The sequence below is a fragment of the Hyaloscypha bicolor genome (genome assembly GCF_002865645.1).
Source record: "Hyaloscypha bicolor E unplaced genomic scaffold K444scaffold_189, whole genome shotgun sequence".
NCBI classification, from domain to species: Eukaryota; Fungi; Ascomycota; class Leotiomycetes; order Helotiales; family Hyaloscyphaceae; genus Hyaloscypha; species Hyaloscypha bicolor.
This window is the reverse complement of record NW_020194691.1, coordinates 1,339,497-1,358,792: the sequence shown is the minus strand read 5'-3', so window position 1 is coordinate 1,358,792 and position 19,296 is coordinate 1,339,497. Positions and strand designations below refer to the sequence as shown.

Sequence of the window (19,296 nt, the reverse complement as noted above, 5' to 3'; positions counted from 1 at the left end):
CTTCTTAGTAGTAAAGTAAAGTATATGCTAAGCATATGGGTTTAATTTGCCGAGCATATGCTTGAGTAATAATAATAATAAAGCAAGATGTGTTCTAACTTACTTATATACTGCTTCTTAGTAGTAAAGTAAAGTATATGCTAGGAGTATGCCTGGCGGGCCGTCGGGAGGAGGTCGGAGTTGGATGGAGGGTGTGAACGAGGACTGGTATCTATATATCATTAAAGATAGTGAGTACAGTGTGGTTTTTGGTGAGGGAAGTTGAACCATATTATGGAAAATACAAGGGTATTCTCGCTACTGATAATATGGTTCAACTTAAGCGATACTATGGTTCAGCTACTGGCTCCCCGTATTTTACTGTTTTGGCTTTTGCTGGGTTCGGAAGTGCAGCTAAAGAGTTGCAAAGTTCAATAAGTAGAGTAATTGCGGAAGAAGGGGCATTTATAGCCTCTGGACCCCTTGCATTCATCTTACTGATTCACAGGTATGTCTTGCTCTCAAGAATAATCTGCTTGTATGCCAGAATTTTACACTTTCTATGTCAAGTCCAAGGAGGTATTCACAAAATCCGGATCCATACTCCGGCTCCCCACATCACACATAATTCCTAAGCTCGAGCCGAAGATTACAAGATAATGGTTTATCTTCTAATATATATCTTATATACCTAAATCCAGCTCTCATTTACATGCTTCCTTCGAGTAGAACCCAATTCTTTGCTCAAGACACGTTCAACTCTCGTGATGTCGTCAAACCACGCACACTGGTGAAAGTGCTGAATGACGAAGATATCCCAGTTCAAGTTTGCATGAATCACATTACCCCATCCCTCTCACCCCACGGAGTTAGAATCAACGAATATATTCCCCTATCTACGTCTCCTAGCGTTCATCCACCTCCACCTTCCCCAACCAGCAAGTCACTCCTACTTCTGGTGCCCATCATGTCCCCATAACCCCACGACCTCATCCCCACCTTGTCACTCCCGACGTTCCTTGTACTTCGGACAATCCTGCCTTGGGCACTCCCGCTCAACATACTTCTTCCGAATCTCAAGGGCATGGTTAATGTGATGGGAGAGGTTGCAATTATCGTTGTATTGTCGAATGTTCTCTCTGCACTCCTTGCAGTAGACTATGAAATAGTAACACATTCTTGTCTGTCTGTTTTGCGTCTGGTTTGTGGATTGCTTTGTTCTTAGTTGTGTTTGTTCCGAAATGTTTCAGTAGAGGAAGATGTTTGGCTGAGGGAGAGAACGGGGAGGGTAGAGTAGGAGAGGAGAGGGGCATTTATACACTCACTCCTGTCTCGAAGCAATTCTAGAATATTTACCGATTCACAAAAGGACGCCACACCCGTTCAGCTTAAGCTTTTGCACGATGTGATTCATCAAGGCCATCCATGCCCTCCTATGCCTACACTCCATCCACCTTCACGCAGGAACCTCTCTCTCCCTCAATCCGCTCTTCCTCCTCTCATTCTCACCCGTCACACTTTGTTCCGGGCGCTACTCACACGACACCTCAACACTCTCCTCTTCTAATGTAGCTGATGCTTCATAATCCTCTTCCTGGCTTCAAAGTCCATCCAGCGAAGAGGAACGAGAGAGGAACGCATAAAGCATAGTAAGAATCAAGGCAATTCCTGACATATCGCGCAGGAAGGTGCAGCAGTTGACACACGAAGAGTGGATGACTTCACACATTCCCTTTCCTACCCCTGATTTCCCGGTTTGAGAAACTAAGTGAGATGTGGGGTGAGTGAAGGGAAAGCCACGAGAAGAGAAGATGAGGCAACGACTCCTTGATTGCATCTTACAACGATTCATTCAAACCACAGGTTACAAAATTCTCAAGTCTAAGTGACGACGGTTGTAAGACCAATGATTCGAAACTTGCAAACCTTCACTCAATAAATCCCTCTCCCACCACCCCCCAAAACCTGCCACTCAATCTCAACACTCCCCGGTGGATCCAGCTGCCCGTTCGTCAGCGTCTGGAACGCACCAACACTCAGGTCCAAATGATTAGGATGGCACTCCTCCGGCGGACATCTATCCAACAAGCAAAAAGATTAGCAAGACAGCAAGAGAAACAAATGCAGGGTTGGGTTTACGCATGGACGTATGTTACCTATCAACCACCGTCGCAGTAATAGAGTTGCCCACACCGAGGTTGTTGATCCCGCCCCCGACATTGGTGATTTGCACCGTGTGGCCGCAGGTGAGGCCCGCGTGGGGGGAGGCGGCGATGAGGTAGGCAGAGTCCTGCGTAGGCGATATTTATCAGCCAATTGCTCCATTATTGAACTTGAAAAAAAAAAGGTGGAATTGGAAGTGGAATAATTAGGAGCAAGGACGTACAGGGTTCACGGCGCCGCAATACCCATAGTTGCCGTTCTGCCAGAAGAAGGTCGCTTTGCCGACGCGGCCTGCGGAGACGGTGGTTGCAGCAGTTGCTGCTAGAGCAAAGAGGGAGAACTTCATCTTGATGGTTGACGAGATTGAAGGTTTGACGATTTGTGAAAGGAGAGAAGGAGGTAAGAGGAAAGAATTCCGGAGGGTTTTATAGAGGGAGTGGGAGTACGGCTTGGTAGTGGTGCTGGAGTTGGGACCGAAGACTACGGTCCCAGTTCGCTACCTTTTTGACTGAGTAAAAGGAATCTTTATTTTTTGACGTGCTCTCATGTTTCAATATGATGAAATTGGACTTTGATATGGGACTTGACGGTTGGAGCCGTTGGCCACTAGACTAGTTGCCGCGACCTTGAACCACGGAAGCAGAGCACACCGTGGGTTGAAGGATATGATACTCTTGAATTGCTTCTAAAAGATCTGAGGTTAACGAACCATGACGGTTTCCAATGGAAGAGCAAATATCGGAAAGAGTGCGGAAGCAAAATTGATGCTCTAGTGCTGAGTGATATTGAAGCAGGAGAGGTATATAGGTTATAAATTTAAATATCGTATCGTATCCGCACCTACGAGATACTTCTCGTCCCCTGCGTAACACTCTCCCATACATATAACACATTGGCAGAATGGTAAAACCTAGTACCTGAAACTGCAAGCCTCTACAGACCAGCTTTTCCTTTCGCGCCGTTCCCACTTGTCCTCATTACTCTTTTTCCTTAACGGGATCCATCGAGCCGCGGCTCATCAACCTCAACGCCGACCTTTATCCCAATTATCTCAAGTACTCCCTGTTCTGCCCCCTCAATCCGGAGGCACTTGCTCATTCATAATCTGCGCCAGCAGATCAATATGATCCGTCACATCGCACGCCATCCACGGCTCAATCTTCACCTCCACCTCACTCTCCCCGCTCTTTCCCCAAGTCTGCTCATCCATCGGACCCTCAAAATTCGCAATCCTCAGCGGCCACTCCATCTTCGGCCACCACGAGCTCGGCAGTAAACTACAAATCCCATTCACTTCCTTCTTCGCGATACCTTGCAGCCACCACACGTCGTCGACGACTTTAGTTAAGGCGAAGAAACATGAAGCGATCACTAGAGCCCGGGGATCTTGTTGATCGAGTAGCTCAACGAATCGTCGGGAGACTGTAGCTGCGAAACCGAGGATGCGGTTCCGGGCCGGAAGTTGATGGGACCAATTCAGGAAAGCCACGGAGTGCTCATACGCTTGCCTGGTCTCGGCTCTCTGTCTCTCGGGCAAAGCTTCAAGCTGTTCTTCCATTCCTTCCAATAGTGGCGCAAAGAAGGACTTTCTTTCCGGGTCGAGGTTGAGTGCTAGGGCTGGTTGGCTGTTGATGATGGGGTATATGCGATCTGAGGTCCGTAACCACTGCCAGCTTGCCATCACTACTGTCTTTACGCCTTGGAAGGAGTGGAACCAGGCCAGGGGGATGGTGTAGCCTCCGTCTTCGTCGAAGCGGCGCGAGGCAGATGCTTGGAAGGCTATCAGAGCAGAAGTTGAGAAGAGAGCCTCAGCGTTGAAGGCAGAGACGCCTCTGTTGAGGAGTAAAGAGTATTGTGCTAATGCCGAGGCCATATATCCGTGTGAAGCGCGAATCAAGGCTTGATCGCCTGGCTGGAGGGCACGCAGGTGCAAAGCCGAGACTGCGAGAATGGCATCCATGAGGCATTGTTCGTCGTAGGCTAAGGAAGGGATGGCAAGTTGCCAGGCCAACTTTTGCTCTGGGGTGTCTGAGAAGGTCTGCGAGGTGATGGCTGTGAAGTGATGCATGAGCTTTAGTTCAAGCAGCCGGGAGGACGCGTGGTTGGAATTGGCTCGGACCATTTGGCTGGGGTTTTGGTTGAAGGGAAGGGCGGTGGAGGGGGATCGTGGGGTAGAAGTGGAGGAGGCATGGCTGGCGGAATCGTTCCTTACAAAGGATGGTGTCGGGGCACCAGGTGTACCGGGTGTGTTTTCTGAGGGAGTGAGGGATCCTTCGAAGTCGCACGAAACGCCATGTTTATGGCAGTTGCCGCAGACAGGGTGTACTGCAGGGAGTCAGGTTGAACCAACTCGGAGGAAGTTCAGAGATATAAACCTTCATCGCACTTTATCTTTCCTGGAGAATAGGGGTCAGTAAGTGCTTCGTCCAGCAAAGCCGAGTGAGTAAACAGGAAACAGGCAACAGGCAACAGGCAACGTACGGTTCTTGCAGCGCTGACACCCTGCCTTGCTCTTCTTATGGGACCTCCTGGGCGGCATTGTGTCGCCGTGCAACGAGTGATCTCAAGGAATGGGACGAGCCAGTGTCTGGAGCATGTTCTGCATGGTGATACTCGAGATACGCCAGGAACAGTTCCCATTCTCTCCGGCCATGTGCGGTTCTCACAGCCTCTCTCAATGTTGCTCTGACGTCGGGGCAATGAGGGTCCATGTCAGGCCTGATTGGGGCTAGTGCGCCGGGCAGTTTCAGATCCGATGCCGCTCGCGTCGTATGGAGTATGTTTTCTGTTCACCGCCAAGGGCTGCTTGGCGAGCGTCTGGGGGGGGGCTGCATTCCTCGGATAAAGTTGTGAGAACGTTAACGTGATTTTCGTCGGGTCCGGGGGAATCTCGCAAAGCGTCTATCTGCGTGTCTTACTCACTTAGGTTACACGAACGAGAGGCACAGATTTGGATTTGTCAGTGAGGAATCACGGAGTCATACTTTGCATCCTGGGAACATGGAAAGATACGATTACTAAATTGTTCGTATGGTACGGGCCCTTAAAGTTCTGCCGATTGCGTGCTCGCCTTTGCTTTTCTTTGTTGCTGGCAAAGAACGAACCTGCATGTCACCACCGCCCATGTCTTATCAATCATCGCCCGAACCTTATTCTTGACAACACCACAATACAATCCTTTAAAGCCTACAACCCCGCCTTTCCTGCCTTCTTTAATATCCATTTGTCCTCAACCGCGTTTACGGCCCTGCGCCCGACTTCCAACCCCATTGAGATACTTTCAGCAAACTCTCCTCGCCCGCCACAACCCCGCATCCCCTCCTCACATTAATATCCTCAGAATGACTCTCACTGACCACCCAATTGACACCCCTCCCCGCGCTCCATCGCCCGTCCACGGCTTTGGCACACTTGCCGTACACGCCGGCTCACCTCATGACCCCACAACCGGTGCCGTAATTGAAGCCATCTCCCTCTCGACCACCTTCGCACAAACCGCCGTTGGAAAGCCCGTAGGCCTCTACGAATACTCGCGCTCCTCGAACCCGAACCGTGATAACTTTGAGAGAGCAGTTGCAGCACTCGAAAATGCAAAGTATGCTCTCTCCTTCGCATCTGGGTCTGCCACCACGGCGGTGATTCTGCAGAGCCTGGCGGCTGGAAGCCATGTCGTGAGCGTGAGCGATGTGTATGGAGGGACCCATCGGTATTTCACGCAGGTGGCGAAGGCGCATGGGGTGAAAGTCACTTTTACACCGGAAATCGAGGTTGATATTAGAGAGCATATTACGCCCGAGACGAAGCTGGTATGGATTGAGACACCTTCGAATCCGACTTTACGACTTGTGGATATCCGAGCTGTAGCTACGCAGGCACATGAACACGGTATTTTGGTTGTGGTGGATAACACCTTCATGTCTCCATATGTGCAAAACCCTCTCGACCACGGAGCCGATATCGTCGTCCACTCGGTTACGAAATACATCAACGGCCACTCAGATGTGGTGATGGGCGTAGCGGCTTTCAACTCAGATGCGATGAAGGACAGATTGGGATTCCTGCAGAATGCAATTGGTGCCATTCCCAGCCCGTTCGATTGCTGGCTTGCGCATAGAGGCCTGAAGACACTGCACTTGAGAGCGAAAGAGGCGACAGTTAATGCTACAGCCGTAGCAAAAGCACTCGAAAGCAGTCCGCATGTCATTGCTGTCAACTACCCTGGTCTCGATTCCCACCCACACAGAGGTATCGCAAGAAAACAACACAGAAATGGTATGGGCGGTGGCATGCTCTCTTTCCGCGTCAAAGGTGGTCATGCCGCAGCTGAACGATTCTGCCAGACCACCACCATATTTACCTTGGCGGAGAGTCTGGGTGGTGTAGAGAGCTTGGTCGAGGTCCCAAGTAGCATGACGCATGCAGGTATTCCCAAGGACCAGCGGGAGGCAGTGGGTGTCTTTGATGATTTGGTGCGGATTAGCTGCGGCATTGAGGATGCGGAAGATTTGAAGGCCGATGTACTGCAAGCTTTGGAGAAGGCGGTCGTATCCCCGAAAATCTCGCATGGGCTGAATGGGTTTGCTAATGGGTATATTTCCTGATCTCGCTTATCATGATTTCGTAGGGATTTGGATTGGGGGTTTGGAAATAGGTCTGGATGATCTTGGCTAGGAGCCATGTTGGGTTGCATTTCCTCGGTGTTCTGGGGGGAAAGGCGATAGGTTTGGGACACATAGAGATGATTTCCTGGGTTCCTCTTGCATTGGGTATGCGAATTGGATACCTACTACCTTTTGTGGAGCAAGAAACCACAAATGTAGAGCTCTTGGGAAGCAATGGATTTTAGAGGGTTCTCTCTCCCTCTCTCTCTCTCTCTCTCCTCTTAAACACTCGAACGAACTCGTTCCTTTGTTCATCCCTTGGCAGTAACCCAAACCTGACTTTTGCTATGGCGAAATGACACAGCATGGGGCCCACCCATTCTATTATCCATCTAATCTCCAGTAATGCACTCCCACTCCCTCTCCTTCCCATCCTTCCCCTTCCTCTTTCCTCCCCTCTGCTCCTGTCATACTGCACACCTACTCCTCATCCCCATCCCACCACAAACAAGGCCCCAGCCCCGCATCCGCCATGCTGCCCTTCACCACATACGGACTTCCCGCACTAGCTCTCATCACGGTCCCCGCTGCGTCTTCTCGCTCCTTGGGACCCATCGGTGATTGGTCCGTCCAGATCTCTTCTTCGATGCGGAAGCGCACTGTTTCTTGGTTGTCGTAGTAGAGTCTTTGGCCGTCGGCGAGGTTCCAGACGAAGACTTGCTCTGTTGGGAGACTGTGGGAGTTAGTGGGGGGTGTGGGTTTGGGGGGGAGGGGAAGGGAGGGGAGGAATGGGAGAAAGAAAAGGAGCAGGACGGAGGTGGAGGGAAAACAAGTAAAGGGAAAGCAGAGCGGGGATGAAAGAAAGGCAGGGGTTGAAGAGAGGAGAGCAGTAAGCATGGCTTTGCAAATCAAATAGAGTGAGGAGAGAGTGGGAAAGGATGGAATGAATGATGTGACGAGAGAGAAAGGATCAGCCCAGAAGACATACAATTCTGAGCCTTCAGGCAAGTTGCTGGATGGGATGAAGATCTGGTCGAAGAACTGGGTGCGGACTCGAATACCGTGTTCTGTGGCGCTGCTGATTCGGCCGAGCATTACTTCATGCTTGAAAGGTCGGAAGACTATGAGTCGGAATTCAACTATCATACCTGATCAGCTGCAGATTCAACTATGCCGGACCATGCTACAGACATACCGTTTACATTAACAAGTCCAGTCCCATGTCCAATAAGCCCTTCGGATGCGGAGAGCAGGTCGTAGAGGCAGATACAAAGGCCAATCTTCTGGATGACTTTGTTGGCGTATTTGGCGTTGATGTTGTCTTCTATTGCTTGGCTTGCTTCTTTGTTGAAGTCTTCTGGGTGGATCTGGACAAGGTCCGCAATGCTGGTCTGTAGTTTGTCAGACATAAGAAGAGAGGACGATTTCCTCGTGACTTACTAGGATAAACATGACTCTGCGGTTGCAAGCCCCTAGAATGGCTTTGAGATGGTTCTGGTTCTGACGTTTGATGACTGATCAGGGACGAGCTAAAACAAGCTGAGATGACGTTTCAAAATATCCTCTCTCCTTCTCCTTGCAACCTCAACACCTCCTCAAAAGCGAAACCGTATCGTCGACAAGTGTCTGCAGGTGCCTACACGTGATTTCGCTTCGAACTCGAATTCACCTGCAATGATCTGGTGCTTTCGATAAATTTGACGCACTTTTCGAATTTCGAAAACTCTTCGATCTTATACTCGTCAACCTCAATTGCTTTGCAACACTAGAACACCTCACCCTCCACCGTCCAAGTGGATACTTCTTCTGCAAACCTTGAGAATCACAGAAAGAGAACTATTGGCAGAACCAACGCGTCTAGGCCTGAAAAGCTCTAGTATCTGCAAGGTGGAACGTGCACGTTGCTAGTTCCCAATATGCAAGGCAAGCTTGACCTTTTCCCTCCTTCTCTCCTTCGTGTTCGCGCTCGAATTTCCATCAAAGCTTCAATTAACACTCATTGCTCATCAAAAGGCTACTATCTGCATCAAAAGTTCACCACTGGCTACCCCCCTCTCCAACCTACCCCTTCCCAACAGCCGAGACAGCAGCAGGAGCAGCAGGAGCAGGGTGTCGCTCGTCCGATGGCGGGCACCCAGCAGTACAACTACCCTCCTCCCCCACCGCCGCCTCCCGGCAATCCTCCAAACCAACAACAGCAACATCCGCAGTACGGATACACGCAGCAGCAACCACAGTACCAGCAAGCTCAGCGCGGTGGTGGTTCTCTCCGAGGCGGACGCGGTGGCAATCAAGGTCGTACCGATTACCAGCAACCGTACAATCCTTCTCAACCCAATGGCGGCTACGATCCACAACACCCTCAAGGCCCACCGCATAACCAAGGTCCTCCGCAACAGGGTCCGCCCGCTGTCTACAACGGTCCTAATGGGCAGCAGAATTCTGTACCATACATAGGTCCTCAAGCCCCTGGCCCGCAAGGTCAACAAGGTGCTGGCTACTCCGGTCCACAATGGCAGAACGGTCAACACCTTCAGCAGCATGGCCCGCCACATCATGGTCCGCCTCAACAGCAACACCCTCAACAGCCTCCCATGCAGCATGCAGCTCAACCCGCTCCTTTGTCTGCGCAGAATTATCATCCCAACTACGCTCCGCAAGCATACAGTCAGCAGCCACAGTATGGTCCGCAACAACCCCAGCAGCAGTTCCAAACTCCTCAACCTTCTTTTGGACACAGTGTGCCCCCTCATCAGCAACCGCCGCAGGGTGGACCTCCACAACAGTGGCAAGGCCCTTCTCAGAATCGACCACCTTTCAATAATAATGCACGGGGTCGTGGTGGCTTTCCTAATGCCCGAGGCGGTCATGAAGCACCTCTCATGGGTCCTCCAATTCGTATGGGTTTTGATAACGATCGAGGCGGTGGTCACATGGCTCAAGCGGGCAGTGGCTATCCCCAACAGTATCCAAACCATCAAACCCCACCTGCCCCCTTCACTCAGCCTTCGTATCAAGGTTACCCTCCAGTGGCATTCAATGGCGGACAGCGTCCACCACTTGATCCCAATCCATACAACTCTGGCCCTCATAGGGGTCGAGGAAACATGAATTTCAGAGGCAGAGGTGGTGGTCGTGGTGATTTCAACAATAATTCGTTTCGTGGTCGCAACGATTCTCGTCAGCACAGTAATGGCAGCCAGAGATCTTCTTCTGAAAACTTCCACAAGCCTGCAGGTGCAGAATCAAGTGGCAAAAAGAAGAAGAAGCGCCGCACAAACACTCTCGGTCTTACACCAAATGGTGTTGATCACGAAGACAGCGAAGATGAGATCGATGATGTTGATGAAGAAGCTCGTCTTGTTACTTTGCTTGGTCCCGATACCCCACAGTATGTTCAGACAAGAATGGGAGATTAGTTCTTCTAGCTAACATGTGATAGGCTGCCAACTGATTTGGATGCTTGGCTTCAAGAGCGTAGAAGTCGCTACCCTACGAAAGCTCGTAGAGATGCTGCCGCGGAAGAGCTTCGTCAACGACGTGAGCAAGGTCGGCCCAAGAAGGATCAAAGCGACAAATTAATCAAGAAGGAAGAGGGCGAGAGCAAGTTGGAGCGACAGCAGCGCAAGGCCGAAAAGCTCAGACTCGAGCTCGAGAAGGCAGAACGAAAAGTCCAAGAAGCCATGTCAGGCTCCAAGCGCAAGCGTGAGAATGGCGATGAGGGCGACGAAGAACGTGGTCAAGTGAGCGAGGAAGAATCCGACGAATCATCTGGCTCAGACTCCGAAGGCTCCAAACCCGAAGCAATGTCGTCTCGCAATCATGCTCCTCTCCGACTGCCTCCTCCACCAAAAGCACAACTTCAGCGACACTGCAAGTACTTCTCGACTGGCGGTACTTGTGGTAAGAAGGGCAAGTGTCGCTTCGTGCATGATCAGGAGGTTCGCAATCAAGCCTTGAGAGACAAGGAGGCCAATGGTGGCAAGATGACCCTCGCTCAACGGCTCATTCTCAACGACACCGCCAAGGATGACTTGACCATCTTGAAGTCAATCAAGTATCTCAAGGAGAAGGGTTTGATGCCAGATCAACTCGTTGGCGGTGTACCAAGATACCATGATGACAACGAATTCAAGAGTGATGACAATGGCTACACTGAGAATCTCAACTACGGAGACAATTAGGAAGATTGGTTCATTCAGTCGTCTTCTCACCTCGTCTTCACTTCAGTCATTTCGCGACAACCTTATTCCTTCATGTTAGGAGACTCGCAACGGGGGACGATCAAGGACAAGATGTTTTGATGTGTAGGGATATTTGGGTTTCGATGTCGTCGCGTTTGATATGCAGTGCTCTGCTTCGGCCGCTTTTATGCAAGACTCGTTTCTTTGCGTATTCTGCGCTTCCAACAACAAAGCCACTGGGAGTTTGCCGGGGATTTCGATTCTTCGACGGTGCTGGTCGATATGGCCCCAGTCGCACCAAGACTTACTGCTATACTACACCTCACAAAAAATGCTCCTCTTCTGCCCATTGCATGTACTTTTGCTTTTCCTATGTTTTTCCTTTCTCTTCAACAAACAAAAATGGCATATTCACTCCAGTCTACGCTGCTTCCTAGAGCCAGAGACGGGAGTGGACGTGAGGATGAGTTGAGTTGTTCGAACTTGACTGGTTTGGGTGGAGTGAGGGACATGAGGTTGCTGCCTGTTATGGCGAGGCGCTGATCCCGATTATCGAGAGATGAGATGAGTGGTGGGAATCTGAATTGTATTAATAGATTCTAGTGTGTTCAATAAAGACTTCATAAAATAATTGTGTGCTGTTCGTTTTTCGTAAGCCTTCACGCCCATCGCCTTTTCCGCGGATGAAGCCCCTGAATCTCAAATTGCTTAGAGTTATTGTGCGTGTTACCCAAAAGCCAATACGGCCTTTTATCTTGTAGTCCAGGCACTTCCCTTCTTCCGCAAGTCATAAGTCGAGCGACAATCGCGAAATATTATCGCATTTGCGTAATAGAGACAGAGGGAGGGGCAGTCAAGAAATCAAGCAGGGAACGGAGGGGAGGGATGCGCCTCCTGCTTCTCTGCTTGATGAGGTTATTGCCATGGTGTCACAGAAGCGCAGAGAGCTTGCGTGGTCTTTTCAAATGTGGAAATACTGCTTGGAATTGAAAACAAGTTGTTTGAATGCTAAAAGAGTTGACCAGGCAGCTTGTGGCAGCTCGCAACTTCTTGAAAAGCTCCGCCAATGAAATCCCCGTCAGCCGTTCCATTGTCAGGCCCCTCCGATGTTATTGTACTCCTGCATTGTCATCGTCACAAATCAAGCAACAATTTAGCCACCGTACTTCAAGCCGGAAATGGAGCAATCGAAAGACTGTTGAGGAAACCAAGCACCAATCCTTCCTCGGCCCGTTCACTGGGAAGAGCGAGTGCTCAGGAAAGTGATCTGTACTGGTACTGAAGTAATTCTCGATGTTTTCATGAGAGGGTGAAGATCCGAGGACAGGATGGAATGATGCGACATGTAGATGTAATTTTCTCGAGCTAGTGACTCGCCCTGAAGGTCATGCTCCGCTACTTCTGTCAGCATGGTTGTCCGTGGTAGCTGTCACAACATACACCTATCGTATCGTCTACTTTGCGTAGCCTTTGAAATCCTTTCCCGACCTCGGAAAACACGGAAGCATCTAATGCTGAATTCCCACGTAGCCTTCGCGAGGTTGGAAAATTCCGCCCAAACCGCTGCCCGAGATACCAAAACTGGCAAGTCCAGCATCTTCGACAACGATTCCATATTGAGGATCCATGCTCATAGACGCTCCGTCTTGAGATCTTTGCAGCTGTTCCCTTTCTTGAGTTAGTAAGATGAGTCCCCGCTCACAGTCTCTGGTTTTTCGGTGGTTGGGCCCAAGTATTTGCAAGTAGCCTCTGAAAGCCTTTTCTTTTGTCGAATGAGCCTCTTCTAGACGGCCTTGACGATGGTACGTGGCACTGAGGCTGGAAGCAGAGAAGCAAGTCAATCTGGATTCCCAGCCATAGACCTTTTCAGAAACTCTCAACACTTTCTTATGAAGTTCCTCAGCTTCTCTGAATCTTCGTCGTATGTTGAACAAGTCAGCCAAACGCACTTCATTCTCCAAGGTCATCCAGTGATTCCTGCCTACTGTTTTTGCAGATATATTGACTATATCTCGAAACAGTTCTTCAGACTCGACGAACCTACCAATGCTCTGTAGCGCTACAGCAAAACGTTGTTGCGTTAAGAGTGTATCTTGATGTTCTGGGCCGAAATGTTGCTTCTGTGCTGCAAGAACCTCTCTCAAGGCTTCCATGCCTTTCTGGGCTTCTCCCTTTAATATCCAAAGTAGGCTCAACTTCGAGCGGGTCTGTAATTGACCCTCAATATATCGATTTAGTACATGCGTTTCGTAAAGTACCACTAGCATCTTCTCTGCTTCAAAATATTCGCCCTGCTCCTCTAGTAGTCTCTCAAGGGTACCCATGGCAGATACCATAGTAGCGTGGTCAGGAGGTAGGGTTTCTTTGCCAAGTACTATAACCTCACGGACAATTTGCTCTGCTTCTACGTGGTTGCCTATCGTACCAAGACACGTTGCAAGTGTGGTTTTAATGCATAAAATGACTAGGTGCGATGGATGTAAAACCTTGGATGCCCTCGAATGCACAGCTTGGAGGAGCGTTTTCGCCTTCGAGAATTGACTTTGGAATATGAATATACTCGCGAGTTGGCTGAATGCCGAAAGAGTCCTCGGATCGTTCTCTCCGACAGATTTTTGCAGGAGTTCGGCGGACAGCTTGCAGAGACTTTCAGAAGATCGTAATCTACCTTGTTGCTCAAATATTTGAGCTAGACGCAAAGCGGTATCTATCGTGGCTGGATGATCTGAGCCGTAATTCGATTGGAGGTCATTCAATCTCCGTGTAAACTCAAGCTCTTCCTTGTGCTTGTAGTGTTTCTTCTGGGGTATCTTAATCGGTTGGGGGCCTGCGAGACCCGCAGTGCTAGAACTGAACGGTGCATGAATATCATTTTCGCTGCTAACGAGATTCCCGCCCAGAATCGGATGTTGTGAGGAGTCTGATGAGACTCCATGGGCCTCATGTATTTGGGAAGGCGCAGGTGAAGGAGGAGCAGTGAAAGGGGCTGGAGTTTGCCCCTCAAATACGTTGCCATCCTCAACCAAGATGCTGGCAATATCCGTACCGAGATCACCTTGCGGTGAAGGCATGTGATCAAAAATCTGTGGTGGGGGAAATGAAGGAGGTAGGTTTCCCTCCAATTCGGAAATTAGACCACCGAGTGAGTCGATATTCCGTTTGTACGGTGAAGGTGACCTTATCTCTTGGACCGTATCGTAACTGATGTCGGAAGGAGTTGATGGAGCAGCTATAGCTAAGTCAGATAAGGCCATTAGGAATGATTATGTTGGCACAGAACTTACAAGATCCGGGGAGAGAATTTGGCATCGTAAGCGTATCCAGAGTTCCAGACCTCTTTTGCCATCGTTGGATCTTCGCTGGTTCCACGACCTGACCCCGCACACGAAACGCCGTATTCTTTCCAACCCGCTGCTGCATCTTCTGAACTATGATTTTCATCTCATCACCTTTCACCTTCTTCTCGAGTTTCCAGTCTTTGATTTTTCGTTTCAGTTGTCTCTCACTAATTCAATCAACGCTTGCTTGCATGACAATGTTAGCATCGACAAGAAAGGGCGTTTTACTTTATGACGAAACCCCGATCTTCCTTTAGGAAATCTATAATGGCTTTGAGGCACATTCCCTTCAATGGATACATGCCCTCGATAATGGGTCGATGCCGATTCCATTCTTCCTGGCTGTAACGGACTGTTTCGTTGCGCTGAGGAGGAGGTAACATGGGCGAGGCTGCAGCCTCGAGGTGATCCGTTGCCCTTTCCTGAGACATGTCTTTTGGGTATTGAGGAAGCAAGTATGGAAAGCTTGGGGCGACATATGTAGTGCAAAGTATACAGAGATCGAAAGCCTGGGAGTGCCGGGATTGATATAATGGTGCGCATCTTGGATGTTGGCTTGTCACGCTTGCTTTTCTGATTTCTGTTTTCGTGGCGTAAATTTGGCGATGGCATTCGACCTTCCACCCTGGTGATGCTCACAGATGGGCAGGGAACAGGAAAGCCACACTCACAAAAGGACCCTTTTCCGGCAGGGGTGAAGAGACAGCAGTGCAGCACCGCCGCGCCAGTAGAGCCAGTACCGACTCCTCTGCCGCAATGAATGCTGGATGCGAGTCTGGACCGTACAGGAGCTTAAGGTTGGCAAACGTATTATGGTATTCTATGGACCAAAGAGTTTCAAGTAAACACAGCCCGGCCCAGCCCGCCTTTTCACTTGTCCCAAAACTCGGGCTGTCTTTCTCATTACCAGCATAAATGTGCATGAAGCAGAGATTAACTTGTTCAATCAACTAGGATGGAGTTCCTGGACACCATCTTCAAATCATTGAAATGGATCCACCGTCACGGCTAGCTCACACACTTCACCTTGGGGCGCGAAGTCCTTGACAGCGAAGCAACTGTCATTGTCCAAGAGAAACGGCGCTGGGATAAACACCCCGCGATGGAAAAAGAGGGCAAGTACCCTGAGCACGTTGGTCGAGAGGTTTCATCCCCTGAAATGCACGAATATTCGTGACAAGATATACGGAGTATTAGTGCGGTCACGTGACGGTAATCGATTGGGTGTACATTATGGAAAAAGTCCAAAAACGGTGTTTACGGAAGTGCTGAATGTTGTCTACAACGCTCAGGATTGGGCGGGACATATGAGGGCTTGGTTTGAGAACGTCCTTCGCGCCGCTTTCGGTTTCGGGGCACTTACTCATGCTGAAGTTACCTTCATCTCTGCTTGTTCCAGCCAATAGATAGCCCGTCTATGCTTGTCCGTCTCCTCATTCAGTTGATCGACCTTTTTTTTGCCTTGAATCATCTTTTTGATGACCGTGATCTGTTGGTTGAAAGGTTTCATTAAAATGTGTAACTCGTCGCCTACATCGTGCACCTCGAGAAGATGGAATAGATTTTTGAACTTGTCCAGGGCTTTGACCTTAATCGTCTGAGAAGCCTTTCCATGCTGTCCGAGGGCTAGGTCATGTTCGAGCCTTCAGAGGTTTTTGAAAGCGTTGGCTGCCTTCCATCTCTGATTATCATTTGTTAGTAAATGCGGTTCATTGATTAGCGGGCTGGGGATATATCTCACAAGATCACAGATTCTCTCCTCGAATATTTGAAAGATCCTCGGATCCATTGATGGAAGTTATGTATCGGGCTCCGTATCTAAGAAAAGTGTAGCCGCGTGCAGCACAGCTCGAGCCATGCAGTCGAGGCAATCGTTGCACTGAATCTCGTTTCGTTCTTGAAACATTGGATCTGGTCATAATGTTAGACGTTTAACGAAGGGATTCAATTGAAAACTGTTACAGCTGCTCCCAATGCATTCAAGAAGATTCAACTTCCAGTTGTTCCAAATCTAGATGGTACATTGAGAAACTCCTCCTAGTAATTGTTCCGGACCCAGCTCCCACGATGACGATGTGGCATAGTCAGAGAAGGGTAATTTACTTCTGTGCATACCATCATATATCTCATCCCTGAGATCTGCGGGGCTGAAAACCGTCTTTGATGGGGGCTTGTGGGATGCATACGTGTGGTTCTCTTGGCCCGGTTGCCCATCCTCTGCCGCTTCGAATCGACCAGATATACTTGGCGTGCCATCTTCTACAGCGTAATTTGTAAGTCTCTTCTCCTCTTTTGCTGGGAAGAAAGTGGCGACCGTATCCATATGAGAGTAAGTATTGACCAACCCACTCTATTTCTGAAGCCGGGACATTGGCATGGCCATCAAAGCAGATCACAATTCTTGCGAGAGCGCTCGAACCAACTGCAAAGGAAATTGCCCTCGGTTACAGTACGGGAAAGAAAACACATGCAAAACTTACCTTCATATATTATCCAGCACCAGAGCTGACCCATCATGAGGGCCTTCAATCCATCTTCATCCATGTTCAAATTAGTCCCAATCGAAGGTAGAGTCTGAAGCTGTGCATCGCGTGGTACCTCGACTCCATGTTTAACTTTCACGCGGCTCTTCAATTTGTCCGTAACATCATTCTCCCACTTGGAAACGACTTGGCCGAAATCTCGCGCCTTTGTATCTTCCAGATTTGGATATCCTTTGTAATATCACTCGCGGCAAAGAACCTTCTGTTGGAGGATGCAAAGATCTCATTGTTATCTGCCGCAGGTTATTTCCTTGCAGCTACACACAAAGCCAAATCCCAATGCTCTCCCCATGCCCCAATGCCATTGATCAGAACCCAGTATACACCAGCATTTACTTGAGAGGAATGAAACGCGACGAGTGGGTGGCACCAATACCAGGTCTTCCGTGCTTGACAGGTCGGCTGCACAATCATTAGCAACAATATGCACAACCTAGGAACAGATATACATACTATGAGATCGAGAATTCTCCCAAGTAGTGTCCAACCATCTCAGGCTTGATTTCGACCTGGTTGAACTCCTTGCCAGAGTAGATACCAATGACGCTACCAATCATCTCCGGGACCACGATCATGTTTCGCAGATGCGTCTTGACGAGATCCGGTTTCTCATTGGGTTTCGCCTCCTGCTTGGCCTTGCGCAACTTCTTGATCAAACCCATGGGCTTGCGCTTGAGACCGCGGTTGAACCGACGACGGGCACGAGCGTGGACGACATCACGGAGTTGGTCGGAGGACAGGTCGAGGAGTCTGTGGTGAGGAATATAGGGTTAGCTTATTTGCTCCCCTTTGAATTCTTCAAGACTTGTGTGTGTATGTATGGAGGGCAGCGTACTGATCGAGGTCGATTCCGCGGTAGGAGAACTTTCGGAAGGCTCTCTTCTTCTTGATTTCGGCAGCCTCGACGGCGTCCTAGAATTTTGAAGTCGCTGGTTAGCAAATTTGCCCCTCATTAATCGCAGGAAGACCAGGGAAAGAGGAGGTCAATTAATACTTACGTATTCGTCGGCCATGATTGCGGTAGGTTGGCTTGGATTCGCTTTTCGATGCTTGTCGAAAGGCGAATGTGAGGTCGGTGCTGGTTCAGAAGGTTCAAAATGCCGATTGTGGTCTTTTGGATTTGGCGTTGGATTGCTTAGTCACTAGCGCAAAATTTGAGGGTAGGGCTCTGTGCCCTCTTGGCCGGGCTTGAAACTGCAAAATTAATGGCAAGAGAGACACTCAGAAATGCGGCCCTAAGACCTTGGATCTAGATCCCAGCGATGTTGGATTTCTTCTAGTCCTACACAGAAACGCTGTATATGGACGTGGGGGATTTCCAATTTCTGGCATTTTGTATAGTCACGTGATTGGTTGATGGGCCCTCCCTGCTGTTCCCTGATATCGCAGCTCCTAGTTTATTGAGAAGATCTCCAGGATTTTTGGTTCACAGGACTACAAGACGAAGTCTGAAATGTGGAAGAAGCACGTCTGTATTAAACCACCTAATCTGCATGTTTGACATATCTTCACGAGAAGACCAGTGTATTTCGACCTTTCACCCCCATGACATGCAAACCATTGGCAAAGCCCGCACAACTCCTCCCAGAAGCCCTGATCGTATGTGTTGGCAAATCGTGAGCAACGAATCCATGACGACGTCAATTGACCGCTTAGTCGAAGAGACCGAAACCCATATCCTCGTCGGACTCTTCCTTCTCTGCAAACTGTATCAGAAAGCGCCTCGTAACGTCCCATCATCGTAGATAACATACCCTCTTCCTTAGGCTCTTCCTTTGTTTCCTCAGCAGCGGCGCCACCAGTAGCAGCTCCGCCGGACGCAGCTGCGGCACCGCCACCAGATCCACCAGAAGGAACGGATGCCAACTTGCTTGAGCCCTCGGTGATCAACTATCCAGCGCATTAGCATCCTGACCCCCTACTCTCTTGTGTGTCTATCCGCATACCTCTTGGATGTCCTTGCCCTTGAGCTCGGAGATCAGAGTGGAGAGACGCTCATCATCAGCTTCGATTCCGACGGACTCGAGCACGCCCTTGATGTCCTTTGCCGAAGGGGAAGAGTTACCGCCGAGGGTGAGCAGAAGGTATGCCGCGAGGTGCTTCATTTTGATTGCTGCAAAGCAGGATTGTCAGTACAGCCGTCCCGGGAACTCTTGTTGAATCTTGACACACGATGCAGGCTTGGGAAACTCACTTTTGGTTGGTTGTGTTTTTGGGGAACAGGAGGATCAATCAATTTAACCGCGAGTTGGGCGGAGACTGAAACGTCAAGTTCCGTTGAGTTGAAGTTGTAGATTTCGTACGTTGAAGGTTCTTGGTCTTGCACTCGAAAAAGTTCGCGATCGACTTTCTTGTGTGTGGTTTGCGTAAGCGAGTTCGGGCGGGGCGCCGCTTTTAAGGCTGTAGTGATGCGACACGTGACCTGTGACTTTTAACTCCACCTGTATTGACTCCTCGTCGAAGCGCTGTTCTCTCACTTGGTGACTCA

The 19,296-nt window shown here is 49.6% G+C and overlaps 9 protein-coding genes across 9 annotated transcripts; 3 read left to right on the top strand and 6 right to left on the bottom strand.

Annotated features, from left to right (window-relative positions):
• Positions 1-1,911: 1,911 nt before the first annotated feature.
• On the bottom strand, positions 1,912-2,488 carry K444DRAFT_670704 (uncharacterized protein; the record flags this gene model as incomplete). The annotated part of the gene is made up of 3 exons (XM_024887657.1): positions 1,912-2,056; positions 2,136-2,269; positions 2,366-2,488. The coding sequence occupies 3 exons, from the start codon at positions 2,486-2,488 to the stop codon at positions 1,912-1,914; spliced, it is 402 nt and encodes a 133-aa protein (XP_024726812.1).
• A 582-nt stretch (positions 2,489-3,070) lies between these two features.
• Positions 3,071-4,694, bottom strand: K444DRAFT_622520 (uncharacterized protein). The gene is made up of 3 exons (XM_024882116.1): positions 4,624-4,694; positions 4,518-4,538; positions 3,071-4,467 (listed from the first exon to the last, which is right to left on the bottom strand). Exons 1-3 carry the CDS (start codon positions 4,679-4,681, stop codon positions 3,218-3,220), a joined length of 1,329 nt encoding a protein of 442 aa, XP_024726811.1. The 5' UTR covers positions 4,682-4,694; the 3' UTR covers positions 3,071-3,217.
• Positions 4,695-5,483: 789 nt separating this feature from the next.
• K444DRAFT_638485 (uncharacterized protein) lies at positions 5,484-6,743 on the top strand (the record flags this gene model as incomplete). Its single annotated transcript, XM_024884261.1, has 1 exon — positions 5,484-6,743. The coding sequence occupies one exon, from the start codon at positions 5,484-5,486 to the stop codon at positions 6,741-6,743; it is 1,260 nt and encodes a 419-aa protein (XP_024726810.1).
• A 397-nt stretch (positions 6,744-7,140) lies between these two features.
• Positions 7,141-8,427, bottom strand: K444DRAFT_285821 (DNA-directed RNA polymeras-like protein III 25 kDa polypeptide). Its single transcript, XM_024871613.1, has 4 exons — positions 8,184-8,427; positions 7,939-8,134; positions 7,732-7,882; positions 7,141-7,476 (listed from the first exon to the last, which is right to left on the bottom strand). Exons 1-4 carry the CDS (start codon positions 8,193-8,195, stop codon positions 7,224-7,226), a joined length of 612 nt encoding a protein of 203 aa, XP_024726809.1. The 5' UTR covers positions 8,196-8,427; the 3' UTR covers positions 7,141-7,223.
• Positions 8,428-8,866: 439 nt separating this feature from the next.
• On the top strand, positions 8,867-10,927 carry K444DRAFT_648775 (uncharacterized protein; the record flags this gene model as incomplete). The annotated part of the gene is made up of 3 exons (XM_024885504.1): positions 8,867-9,164; positions 9,201-10,134; positions 10,186-10,927. The coding sequence occupies 3 exons, from the start codon at positions 8,867-8,869 to the stop codon at positions 10,925-10,927; spliced, it is 1,974 nt and encodes a 657-aa protein (XP_024726808.1).
• Positions 10,928-11,068: 141 nt separating this feature from the next.
• Positions 11,069-11,569, top strand: K444DRAFT_285773 (uncharacterized protein). The gene has a single exon (XM_024871612.1). It carries the CDS (start codon positions 11,210-11,212, stop codon positions 11,468-11,470), a length of 261 nt encoding a protein of 86 aa, XP_024726807.1. The 5' UTR covers positions 11,069-11,209; the 3' UTR covers positions 11,471-11,569.
• A 745-nt stretch (positions 11,570-12,314) lies between these two features.
• K444DRAFT_285633 (TPR-like protein) lies at positions 12,315-14,461 on the bottom strand. Its single transcript, XM_024871611.1, has 2 exons — positions 14,212-14,461; positions 12,315-14,156 (listed from the first exon to the last, which is right to left on the bottom strand). Exons 1-2 carry the CDS (start codon positions 14,366-14,368, stop codon positions 12,436-12,438), a joined length of 1,878 nt encoding a protein of 625 aa, XP_024726806.1. The 5' UTR covers positions 14,369-14,461; the 3' UTR covers positions 12,315-12,435.
• Positions 14,462-16,722: 2,261 nt separating this feature from the next.
• Positions 16,723-17,861, bottom strand: K444DRAFT_657782 (putative 40S ribosomal protein S15). Its single transcript, XM_024886191.1, has 4 exons — positions 17,807-17,861; positions 17,644-17,720; positions 17,262-17,558; positions 16,723-17,210 (listed from the first exon to the last, which is right to left on the bottom strand). Exons 1-4 carry the CDS (start codon positions 17,819-17,821, stop codon positions 17,141-17,143), a joined length of 459 nt encoding a protein of 152 aa, XP_024726805.1. The 5' UTR covers positions 17,822-17,861; the 3' UTR covers positions 16,723-17,140.
• Positions 17,862-18,263: 402 nt separating this feature from the next.
• On the bottom strand, positions 18,264-19,132 carry K444DRAFT_657781 (ribosomal protein 60S). Its single transcript, XM_024886190.1, has 4 exons — positions 19,003-19,132; positions 18,755-18,921; positions 18,563-18,698; positions 18,264-18,507 (listed from the first exon to the last, which is right to left on the bottom strand). Exons 2-4 carry the CDS (start codon positions 18,911-18,913, stop codon positions 18,461-18,463), a joined length of 342 nt encoding a protein of 113 aa, XP_024726804.1. The 5' UTR covers positions 18,914-18,921; positions 19,003-19,132; the 3' UTR covers positions 18,264-18,460.
• Positions 19,133-19,296: the final 164 nt, after the last annotated feature.

What these genes read in the sequence shown, in the direction of transcription:
- K444DRAFT_622520 (XM_024882116.1), bottom strand. Translation starts at nt 4,681, where the DNA reads ATGCCGCCCAGGAGGTCCCATAAGAAGAGCAAGGCAGGGTGTCAGCGC. An exon ending in GTGTCAGCGCTGCAAGAACC is followed by an intron (nt 4,539 to 4,623) that starts GTACGTTGCCTG and finishes CCTATTCTCCAG; the next exon opens with GAAAGATAAAGTGCGATGAA. An exon ending in AAAGATAAAGTGCGATGAAG is followed by an intron (nt 4,468 to 4,517) that starts GTTTATATCTCT and finishes GACTCCCTGCAG; the next exon opens with TACACCCTGTCTGCGGCAAC.
- K444DRAFT_285821 (XM_024871613.1), bottom strand. An exon ending in TGGACTTGTTAATGTAAACG is followed by an intron (nt 7,883 to 7,938) that starts GTATGTCTGTAG and finishes CAGGTATGATAG; the next exon opens with TTGAATTCCGACTCATAGTC. An exon ending in TTGCCTGAAGGCTCAGAATT is followed by an intron (nt 7,477 to 7,731) that starts GTATGTCTTCTG and finishes TAACTCCCACAG; the next exon opens with TCTCCCAACAGAGCAAGTCT.
- K444DRAFT_285773 (XM_024871612.1), top strand. Translation starts at nt 11,210, where the DNA reads ATGGCCCCAGTCGCACCAAGACTTACTGCTATACTACACCTCACAAAA.
- K444DRAFT_285633 (XM_024871611.1), bottom strand. Translation starts at nt 14,368, where the DNA reads ATGAAAATCATAGTTCAGAAGATGCAGCAGCGGGTTGGAAAGAATACG. An exon ending in AAATTCTCTCCCCGGATCTT is followed by an intron (nt 14,157 to 14,211) that starts GTAAGTTCTGTG and finishes ACTTAGCTATAG; the next exon opens with CTGCTCCATCAACTCCTTCC.
- K444DRAFT_657782 (XM_024886191.1), bottom strand. An exon ending in CGCGGAATCGACCTCGATCA is followed by an intron (nt 17,559 to 17,643) that starts GTACGCTGCCCT and finishes TCCTCACCACAG; the next exon opens with ACTCCTCGACCTGTCCTCCG. An exon ending in GGAGAATTCTCGATCTCATA is followed by an intron (nt 17,211 to 17,261) that starts GTATGTATATCT and finishes ATGATTGTGCAG; the next exon opens with CCGACCTGTCAAGCACGGAA.
- K444DRAFT_657781 (XM_024886190.1), bottom strand. Translation starts at nt 18,913, where the DNA reads ATGAAGCACCTCGCGGCATACCTTCTGCTCACCCTCGGCGGTAACTCT. An exon ending in AGGGCAAGGACATCCAAGAG is followed by an intron (nt 18,699 to 18,754) that starts GTATGCGGATAG and finishes TGCGCTGGATAG; the next exon opens with TTGATCACCGAGGGCTCAAG. An exon ending in GGAAGAGCCTAAGGAAGAGG is followed by an intron (nt 18,508 to 18,562) that starts GTATGTTATCTA and finishes TACAGTTTGCAG; the next exon opens with AGAAGGAAGAGTCCGACGAG.